The following is a 10,233-nucleotide window of genomic DNA, read 5'->3' as shown; positions in this document are numbered from 1 at the left end:
TTTCTTGGTTATTATTTATTGTTCTCTTAATGAAAAGATATAAGGTGCTGGTTTCAGTTCTGCCAGTTACTGCAGCCTCCTGACAATCGTTCTGGGATATAAATATTACTTCTTGAACTATATTGGCCGACAGTGGTCAATACTGCTGAAACAATTAGTGTAATAACGAAATTCATCATGCAAGGCAACCAGGTCAAGACCTGTGGCTGGACCATGTATGAAACATTAAAGGGCTTTTAATTTGAAACATGGACTTTTAATTTGAAAATGATAAATGAAGTCTAGCAGTTGGCCAATGAATAACTATTATTATTATTATTATTATTATTATTATTATTATTATTATTATTATTATTATTATTATTGAGTAACTCAATGACAGCCTAGCCACGGTCAGCTACATTCTACAGACCTCAATTTTTGCCTCTGACAGGCATTTTTTACTCATTTCTGACATTTTATAGACTGAACAGTGAATTGAAAAAATAATGGATGGATAAATTGATTGAATAAAATGAATATTTATTTACAAAAAAATACCCACATTTCACAGTCATTTTTTAAATGAGAGAGGCTTGAAGATTAGATTACTTTCTAGTTAGTTCCTTTAACTGTAATTGTTTTGGGGTTGTGTATTGCTTGCTTGTATCTGCTATAAGTCCCATTAGATAGACAGACAGACAGACAGACAGACAGACAGACAGACAGACAGACAGATAGATAGATAGATAGATAGATAGATAGATAGATAGATAGATAGATAGATAGATAGATAGATAGATAGATAGATAGATAGATAGACAGACAGACAGACAGACAGACAGACAGACAGACAGACAGACATGATAGATAGACAGACAGATAGTTAGACAGACAGACATGATAGACAGACAGACAGACAGACAGACAGACAGACAGACAGATAGATAGATAGATAGATAGATAGATAGATAGATAGATAGATAGATAGATAGATAGATAGATAGATAGATAGATAGATAGATAGATAGATAGATAGACAGACAGACAGACAGACAGACAGACATGATAGATAGACAGACAGATAGTTAGACAGACAGACATGATAGACAGACAGACAGACAGACAGACAGACAGACAGACAGATAGATAGATAGATAGATAGATAGATAGATAGATAGATAGATAGATAGATAGATAGATAGATAGATAGATAGATAGACAGACAGACAGACAGACAGACAGACATGATAGATAGACAGACAGACAGACAGACAGACAGATAGATAGATAGATAGATAGATAGATAGATAGATAGATAGATAGATAGATAGATAGATAGATAGATAGATAGATAGATAGATAGATAGATAGATAGATAGATAGATTACAGAATAAAAAAGTAGAGGTAGTACAAGTATAAAATTATTTATGTAATAATGAATGAATGAATAAATAATTATAATTACTCCCCTCATTTAAAAAAAAAAAAAATACACATACATAAAATCTTGAAACTGGGCTTTTTATTCGACCAGTAATAGAGTTTATCCTGCGAGGCAAAACTAAGGGCGTTAACAACACAAAGGTCAGGGCCGAGTGATTTCCTGCCGGAGAGCGCCGCCTGGTGTTCAACCCGCAGCACTTCGCCGTAAGTCACACTGTGGGAGGGGAAGCAGAACAAACTGTAAGCTGCTGGGGGATCCATCTTGCTCGAAAAAGAGACGAGGTTGAAGGATTTTTTTTTTTTTTTCTTTCCAGTTTACGTATTCCTCCCTCCACCTCCTTCCTCCCCACCACCACCACCACCACCACCCCTCCAAAAAAAGAAAGAAACTGTATCGCCCCCCGTTAGGCGCGCTGGGGAGCCCGAGGCGGGGCTGCGTCGCTGTTTGTAGGATGTCCCGACATGAGGGTGAGTTGATAAACGGGTCTTTCAGCGGCCGGTTCGGCGGGCTTACGGTACCCGAGCGGCGGCTAGCTCCTCCGCTAGCCGCCGCTCGGTGCTTATTCCGAGTCAGGTGGGTTGGGGAGGTCCGTCGCGCTCTTCCCCCCCGGTGCGTTTCGCATATGTGCTGCCGGTAGCTCTCCGGTGTGTCTCGTGTTTACTAATTTGAAGCCAGGCGGTTGTAACTTCACTCGAAGCAAGCGGCTTTTTTTTTATTATTTTTTTTTATTTTTTATTTATTTGTATTTATTTTTATTTTTATTTTTTTTTTTTTAGCAGTTAGCCGTTGCTAGGTACCTCACGGCTAGCTTAGGCTTAGCAAGCGAGCTAACAGCGGGCTAAATATAAGAAGTCGTCGCTCGTAAAGCTTTTTTTTTAATTTTGATTGTTGTTTTTTTTTGTTTTTTGTTTTATTTTGATGTGGCTTTATATACCGCGACGGAGCTGGGATCATTTCGCGTCCCGTTTTAATTATTTGAAGGAGCCCGTAAGCTGTTAAATTAGCGCCCACACTGGTTCACTGGGTTGTTGGCGAATGCAGTGTCATCAAGAAGACCCAGAAAGTCTGAGGCCTCCAGAACCAGAACCAGAACCGAGAAAACACTCACTAAGTCAGCTGGGTTTTTATTATTATCGGTGTCTGCGAAACTTGCTGCTGAAAAACCAAAAAAAAAAAAACGTCAATCGCTGAATAAATTGGAGATTTTTGTTGTTGTTGTTGTTTATTCTCAAGCCTTAAATCAGTCAGGATATCCCCTTCATATTTGTTTACATATTATCCAGCCCATTGCCAAATAAGGCTTTTTTTTAAATTTTTTATTTATACCTCCAAAGGAAATGTCAGTATGATGTCTCATAGAAAATAAAAGTCTGCAGAGTTTGAATAGCAGCAGAGATGCAACTAGTAAATAGCTTTGGTTGGCTCCACTTAGGATTTAGATAAATACAAAATAAAAAAAATTAAAAAGCTGCATGCTACCTAAAAATATGTGCACTGGGTTACAAATGAGTCGTGAAATCTGTAGTAAAAAAAACAGCTTTCAGATGATTTGTATTCACTGGGATGCCGGAGTTCCTCATTGCCGGCACTCGTGGTTTGGTGCCGCTCCAAAAAAGCTCATGTAAGTGAGACCGGCCTTCAGATAAAGATGGCTTTCAACGCAGACGCAGTTATAAGGAATTCGTAGCTTAATTTTCAGGTGTTTGATTTCACGTTGTGCTTGTTTTTTCTCCTCTCTCCTCCCCCCCCCCCCCCCCCCCCACCTCTCTTTTTTTTTTTTTTTTTTTTTTTGCAGGTGTGAGCTGCGATGCGTGTTTAAAAGGCAACTTTAGAGGAAGACGGTTCAAGTGTTTAATTTGCTACGACTACGACCTGTGCGCGTCGTGCTACGAGAGCGGAGCCACGACGACCAGACACACCACAGAGCACCCCATGCAGTGTATATTAACCAGGGTAGACTATGGTGAGGACCTGGCTGACGCGTCACTGATCACGCACAGATTCATCGTGCCCGTGTCGTACATTACTATTTCATGACTCCACTGTGCGATAACAAGTCATCCATCGTAATTTCAGCCGTAAATAATGTAATTTATCGAGCGTTATCATGTAAATATTGATTGACTGCCATTAACGGTCGTTGTGTTTTCCTGTCCTCTCGCAGACTTGTATTATGGAGGCGACACTTTTTCAGTAGAGCAACCGCAGTCGTTCACATGTCCTTACTGTGGCAAGATGGGCTTCACAGAGACGTCTCTACAGGAGCACGTCACCTCCGAGCACTCAGAGACTTCCACAGAGGTGGTGAGTACACATCAAGGATCAGGCTTCACAGATAGTAAACCCCCATTTCATCTATTAGTCATCAATATTGTCTGCTTTTGCTGTCGAGCGCTGCACGTTAGTCAGTTAAAAGGACTTCACAGAACGCATGTGGACAGGACAGTTATGGATTATTGTTGTCAGAGAAAATACTGTATGAGCGCTGTCCACTGCTGAGCAAAGCAAGGCAAAGACTCGGGCCGCTGCTTACGGTGCTGACACCTGGTTGGCTGGCTAGCAGGTGACATGTCCGACAGGCTTGCAGCGATGAGGGGGGGAAAAAAAGAGACCCGTGGAGCTCAGGAGTAGAGCCCACTAGAAATATTTGTGCTCCAGCTTGACCACCAGTGCCAAATAAAACAGTGAGCTCCACCGAGGAGTATTTTTGTTGGATTGTGTCGATGATGCCACAGCAGAGTGTAACACTAAATTCCTTAAAATAATACGGTTGGCATCATCCTATATATTTGTCACAATAAATACATTATTTGATCGGCAATTTTCCCGAGCCAAAGTTGAGAAATGTTGTTTTAGTCCAACCAACAGTCGAACAGACGACATAAAACAGAAAAAGCTCATGTTTACATCTTAGAGGGTGGAACCAGTTATTACTCAGTTGTTAGAAAAAGTCATGGATTCATTTGCTGTTTCTGAATTAGTCGTTTCAGCTATAAAAAAAAATTCAAAGCCCAAAACAAACGTCCCAGACTTCCCCACACTTCCTCTGGCAGTAAGCCTCCAGCCCATTTGCTCATACAAAGGATGGAAATCTCACAAACTGCTCGCAAAAATGTAGTTTAACTGTCGTGCAATGCTGAGTAATTTCCTAAAACAGTGCTGCACTCTAGTTTCCAGCAAACCTTATTTATACAGGAGGCGATTGTACATTTGTCGGACTAATTTCAGCCGTCGGTTGATACACATTTGGTGTTCTAGTAAGTTAAAAAAAAATAAAAAACTACAGTGTCCATGTATGACTAGAATATTACCAGCCCTTTCTTTTAAAGTCATTTTTCAAAGATTAACCAAAAGAAAAGAAAAATGGTGCCGACACGTGTCTGTGCTTGTATGTAGCAGTTAATGAACAGGTTGTTATCTGTGTGAGTCCTACACAAAGAATTTGACGCTCGGGCTGAAGCACAATGCTGACTTTTCTACTGATGAGTACTTAATTACATAATAGACTCATTTGTGGTTAAAAGTTGTGTCTGAATAAAGTTGGATGGTTTGTTAGAGCAGTGAGTGCTGAGCCATAGGTCGTTCTGTCAAAAACACGATGAAGCAGGTCGGACTTTTCGGCTGCAATTACCGGTTATTTTCATTATTAATTCATCTGCTGCTTTTTGTTTCTCAGCTCATTTTTTTCTTCCTAAAATGTCAGTAAAAAGTCAAAACTCTTTGTTATTAATTTCCACAGGTAGAGTTTTGTAAAAGTAAAAAAAAAATCCAAAGTTATTCAGCTTGTTAGCGTACATGAGAAAGGAAAGCATCAAAGCCATGAAAATTTCAGTCAGTTGTCCCAATTAATTATTTCCTATTAGTTCGAGCACGATTTTAATGTTTTTGGGTTCAAGTCTTGTTGACTACAGTTAAAGGATTTTGTGCGCAGTCCATAAACATGTCCTCATTTTCCCATGTGCAGTAATTTGCGTTCATATCGGTGCATTAGGCATTTACACATAAAAATGTATTTAATCTTAAAAGGGAAACCCACAGATTGTACACACTTGAGTGTTTTTTTTATTGCTGCTGTGGGATCAGTTGACTTGAGTGATGGCACCTGATGGCACTGTATGAGACTAGTAGCTACTAACATAACACGCCTGAATCTTGCCGTTAGTAATCAAGTAGCATTATGGGTAATGTAGGCACCAGCTTTCAACAAGATAGAATAATGTTGGGAAAACAAAAATATTATCTCTGGTTGTGCTGCAGACTGATCCTTCCTATTGTGATTCTGACATCGTTCCAAGAGTCCAGTGCTGCATCTCTGTAATACTTTTTAAACTGCTTTTATTGGGTGTCATCTGTAGTCTAAACATTTAGTGAGTAGGCACAGAAGCTGCTCTCAGACAGGCCGCTGGTTACGATGCTGCACACTGATGATCACGCACGGGGAAACCATGAACTTTCCAAAGAAGTTTCTCACTCTCTCGTTTCAGATCTGTCCAATATGTGCTGCCTTGCCTGGAGGGGACCCCAACCACGTCACAGATGACTTTACAGCTCACCTCACTCTCGAACACAGAGCGCCAAGAGATTTAATATCCTTTTTGTTTTGCAACATTTTAGCATCTGAATGAATGTATGTTTACATGTTTTAAAATGTCCGCATTATATTGATTTTATACCGAATCGAACCTTAACAGTGCTCCTTTACGACGAGTCCAGCAGTGTCCGACACGTACGCAGGATGTTCCACCCTGGACGAGGACTTGGCGGCCCCAGAGCACGGCGGACAAATATGCACTTTACTAGCGGCTCCACAGGGGGACTTTCATCCTCCTCATCACAGAGCTCCACTTACACCCCCAGTAACAGAGAAGCAATGGACCCAATCGCAGGTGAGAAAAGTGGTTTCCCAGAACTGATGCTCAGCACGGTGTTTTATCTTCCACTGGTAAAAAAAAAAAAAGTTGTCATTGAATACCATCAAAACCTTTTTGCAGTGTAGGACTGATAATGTCCATTTTCAGTATTGGAGATGAGCCTGAACTTTTTTAGCCCCTTGGACTTTGAGTCTGTGGGTGCATAGAGATCCGTATCTTCCTCGAGGCTTTTTCTCCCCTCGCTCTGTCTTACAGGTATCTACAGTATTGTCCTTTGAAAGCATGATTTATTTAGAAAGTGCCTGTTTTTGTGTGCGTGTCTCCTGCAGAGTTGCTGTCTCAGCTGTCAGGTGTGCGTCGTGCAGCGGGGGGGCAAATAAACTCGTCGGGGCCTTCAGCCTCTCAGCTGCAGCAGCTCCAGATGCAACTGCAGTTGGAGCGGCAGCAGGCTCAGGCAGCGCGGCAGCAGGTGGAGACGGGCCGCCACGCAACGCGACGCAGCAACAACCCAGGCAACACTGGCACCACCATCCCTCCACCCAGCACAGCAACTGCCAACTCCGCCACTGTGGGTGAAAGCAATCCCTCGTCCTCGTCCCACAGCTCCCAGTTCCTATTAGCACGGTGAGCGAGACCAGCTTTATAGTTTGGTTGTAAAGTGTGCCAACACACAATGTTCTTTTAAAGGGTTTGTTCTGCCGGCATTTTGGCCTCCTACAGACACAAACTCTGGAGCGATTGCAAGTTTTATCGTACCAATGTTCTTTTAGCTTTCATCCATACTAATATATTCATTCTGAAATGAAAATCTCCCTGCACACAAGCGTCTTTAACACCATTCAGAACGAATATGCCCAAAAATGCAAATCACGTGACCGCTCACGTAGACTGGGCAGTTTCAGTTTTATTTATGTAGCGTCACATCACACCATAAGTCGAGAGCTCTTAGTATAGTACGGTCGAGACCTCACAACATTGTAGAGAGAAAACAAACGATTCCCCCATGAGAGAAAAGTAGGAAGGAAAAAAAAAAAACTCCCTTTTAACAGGCAGAAACCTCCGAGAGAACCGACTCAGAGGTGAGCGGCCATCTGCTTCGACCGGTCGGGGTGTTGGGACATTGGAGAGGGAAAAGGGCAGCAAAGAGAGACAACAAACGAAAAACACTGGGCAGGTTGGTGGAAGCAGGAACCACCGATCAGAAACATGCAGCTCCACAGCAGAACATACCTGCAGAAAGAGAGAGGATAAAGAGGGAAAAGCCAGCGATATGCTGTGTTTGGTGACCGATCAGGTTCTGTGGTTGGTTATGTTCAGGCATGAGGAGTGAGATGGTGACAGTAAAACTATCCCGCAAGATCACCGAATCACATGGGTCACCAAATACGGTGCAACACTGATGCTCCGTGTGGGGCTGGACAAAGGAAATCTTCAGACATCGCTCGAATGATCGCTTGCTCCCTGCTCATGCAGGAAGTTGGTGTCATTATATAATGCAGAATTGAATTTTTAGAAGGTCTGTAGTTTGTTATCCAGGTTTAATTAACCGCTGTCATTGAAGGCTGTTCTGGTTTGTAATCTTCTGAAGGGTCACGCGATTGTGACAAATCAAGGAAGCACACGTCATGACTGATAAGACTCGATCAGGAAGGAAACGTGGTTCTGTATTTTTGGTGTGGACGCTCGGTGTAAACATGCATATTTCAATCACCTCGGAGGTTTCAGTCTCTGGTTGTTTAAAACGCTGATGTGACTAAAGATTAGAGGACATTGTTGGTTTTAGGCCTTTTGAGGACATGAAACCTGCGTCGCTTCGGCCTCTGAGAGGCTGTGACTTTGAAAAGATGGACGACATCATTCTGATTACCACCAATGATCTTCAGACACAGTGAAATAACTTGTGTTGTTCTTTGGCACTATATAAATAAAATTGAATTGAATTGATGCTAAAACTGCCGAACCAGCAGATCAATATACATTTTCACACTGATTTCTGGTTAGATTTGGTTATATGATGAACTGTGTACAAGAAGGTAAATTATATATATTCCCAATTAATTCTGATAAATTATTAAATCTATCAGATTAAACACTGTCAAAATTAACGTCAAGCTTTTCTTCAGCGTCAAAACCCGAGAAATAAAACCGATCAGCTGGTCGCGTTCCTTCTGCATTTTATAAAACATTCGAACACGTATTACCTGAATGAACCCAAATGAATATTGCTGATTTTCCTCAGGTTGAATGAACCTAAGATGTCCGAAGCGGAGCGGCAGTTTCTAGAAGGCGAGCGAGCCGACCGCAGCCTGTTCGTCCAGGAGCTGCTTCTGTCCACGCTGATGCACGAGGAAAGCTCCTCTTCTGACGAGGAGGAGCGCCGAGACTTCGCCGACTTCGGAGCCATGGGCTGCGTGGATATCATGCCTTTAGATGTGGCGCTGGAGAACCTCCAGCTCCGAGAGAGCAGCTCTACGGGGAAGGAGCCTCCGCCGCCTCCTCTTTGATGTCCGAGCATCAAGCAGACTGTGTCCTCTGTGCTGCAACTGCCAGTGATGGGCAGCAGACAGCAGCAGTCCCCTCCTCCTCCTCCTCCTCCTCCTCCTCCTCCTTCTCCTCCTTCTTCTCCTCCTCTTCCTCTTCCTCCTTCTCCTCCTCCTCCTCCTCCTCCCCACCACCCCCCTGGCTGGCCTCGCCCTCCTTTTTCTCCCTCCTCGAATTTTCTGAGTTTGTTTTTGGTGATTGTAATTTCAGGCCTGTCACCGCATTTGTTACATTGTAAACAAAAAAAAAAATAAATGAGAGCAAGTGGGATAAACGTGCGAGTGCGCAAAGCAACTGAGTGAGCGAGAGAAGAGAAATATATAAATATATATAAAATATATATGAAGTTGATAATCAATCCACATAACTTTTCTTTTCTTTTATCAGGTAAATGTTACAGGCAGCTGTGGCACACCTTTGCTTCCTGTGACATGCAAACGGCTCTCCGTATAAATACTCCACATTCAAAAGTCGAGAGGGCACAGGCTCCTCTGATGAAGCTGCTGTGTGTGTTTATGACTATTAATAAATAAAAAGTGCTTGGATGGGTTACCATAACTACTGCATGCAGTTATTTGCAGCGTGCATGACCTTTAATGACCCTGTCATTAAACAACCTTCTTTTTTTTTTTTTTTTTTAATATCCCAAAGCTTTCAACTGTTTTTAAATGATTACTTCAAACACGGTTTAAATATTGACAACTGAGTAGTTTACAAAACTGACATGCAGAAATTTAACTCTGACAATATGTCTCGTTAGGTTTTCTTTTTCAACGAGTACTTAATATGAAGACAAAACAATCGGATTCTGCGGTGGCTTCTGAAGAAATGCTGCGATGTGTGTTTTCTGAGCTCCGGTTTTCTCAGAAAAGTAGGAAGAGAAGAAAAGAGCTCGTCTCTTGAGTTTGTCCTAGATGTTAATGTTTAGTTCTAAGCTGTTAAGGCACAAGTATACTTTATAGACGAGTACAAGACGCCCACCTCAGCCCTCCACCCTCTGCTCATGTACAGGCCCAGTGTCACCACATGCTTTCGACGGCTTTGTATGAGTTTCTTTGCTGGACATCAGGAGCTGAAGACTTTCCACTCTGCAGTTTTTATTCTGTTTTTGTTTGTTTGTTTTCTTTTGATTTTCTTCTGCTAAAGCTAGCACTTTCTATTTATTCCTGTTTATTCTCTGATTTCTTTTGAGCCTTGATATGGATCATGCCACCTTCATGCCTATACTTTTACCCTCTATGTAAAATACAATGAGATGTATATTGAATTTGTGCGTTAACTTTCATAATGGTTCTAAGACATGGGCAAGACTTTTTTTTTTAAAAAACAATGTAAATTTAGAATACAATAAATATAAACTGCGCACAGCTTTTGATGAAAGCAAGAGACCACCA

General features: G+C 41.8%; 1 protein-coding gene across 2 annotated transcripts; it reads left to right on the top strand.

The window, feature by feature from the left end:
* Positions 1 to 1,640: 1,640 nt before the first annotated feature.
* Positions 1,641 to 10,233, top strand: kcmf1 (potassium channel modulatory factor 1). Of its 2 annotated transcripts, none has more exons than XM_069169873.1 (7): positions 1,641 to 1,894; positions 3,223 to 3,390; positions 3,592 to 3,731; positions 5,912 to 6,013; positions 6,130 to 6,313; positions 6,628 to 6,922; positions 8,538 to 10,233. In XM_069169873.1, exons 1-7 carry the CDS (start codon positions 1,879 to 1,881, stop codon positions 8,800 to 8,802), a joined length of 1,170 nt encoding a protein of 389 aa, XP_069025974.1. In that variant the 5' UTR covers positions 1,641 to 1,878; the 3' UTR covers positions 8,803 to 10,233. The 2 variants fall into 2 exon arrangements, with proteins under 2 accessions (XP_069025974.1, XP_069025965.1); XM_069169864.1 differs by lacking the exon at positions 1,641 to 1,894 and adding an exon at positions 1,980 to 3,048.

This window comes from Embiotoca jacksoni, unplaced genomic scaffold (genome assembly GCF_022577435.1).
Source record: "Embiotoca jacksoni isolate LCO1_2020_lvr unplaced genomic scaffold, fEmbJac1.0.p SCAF_10, whole genome shotgun sequence".
NCBI lineage: Eukaryota > Metazoa > Chordata > Actinopteri > Embiotocidae > Embiotoca > Embiotoca jacksoni.
Note: the sequence above shows the minus strand (reverse complement) of the source record. Positions and strands in the feature narration are given on the sequence as shown.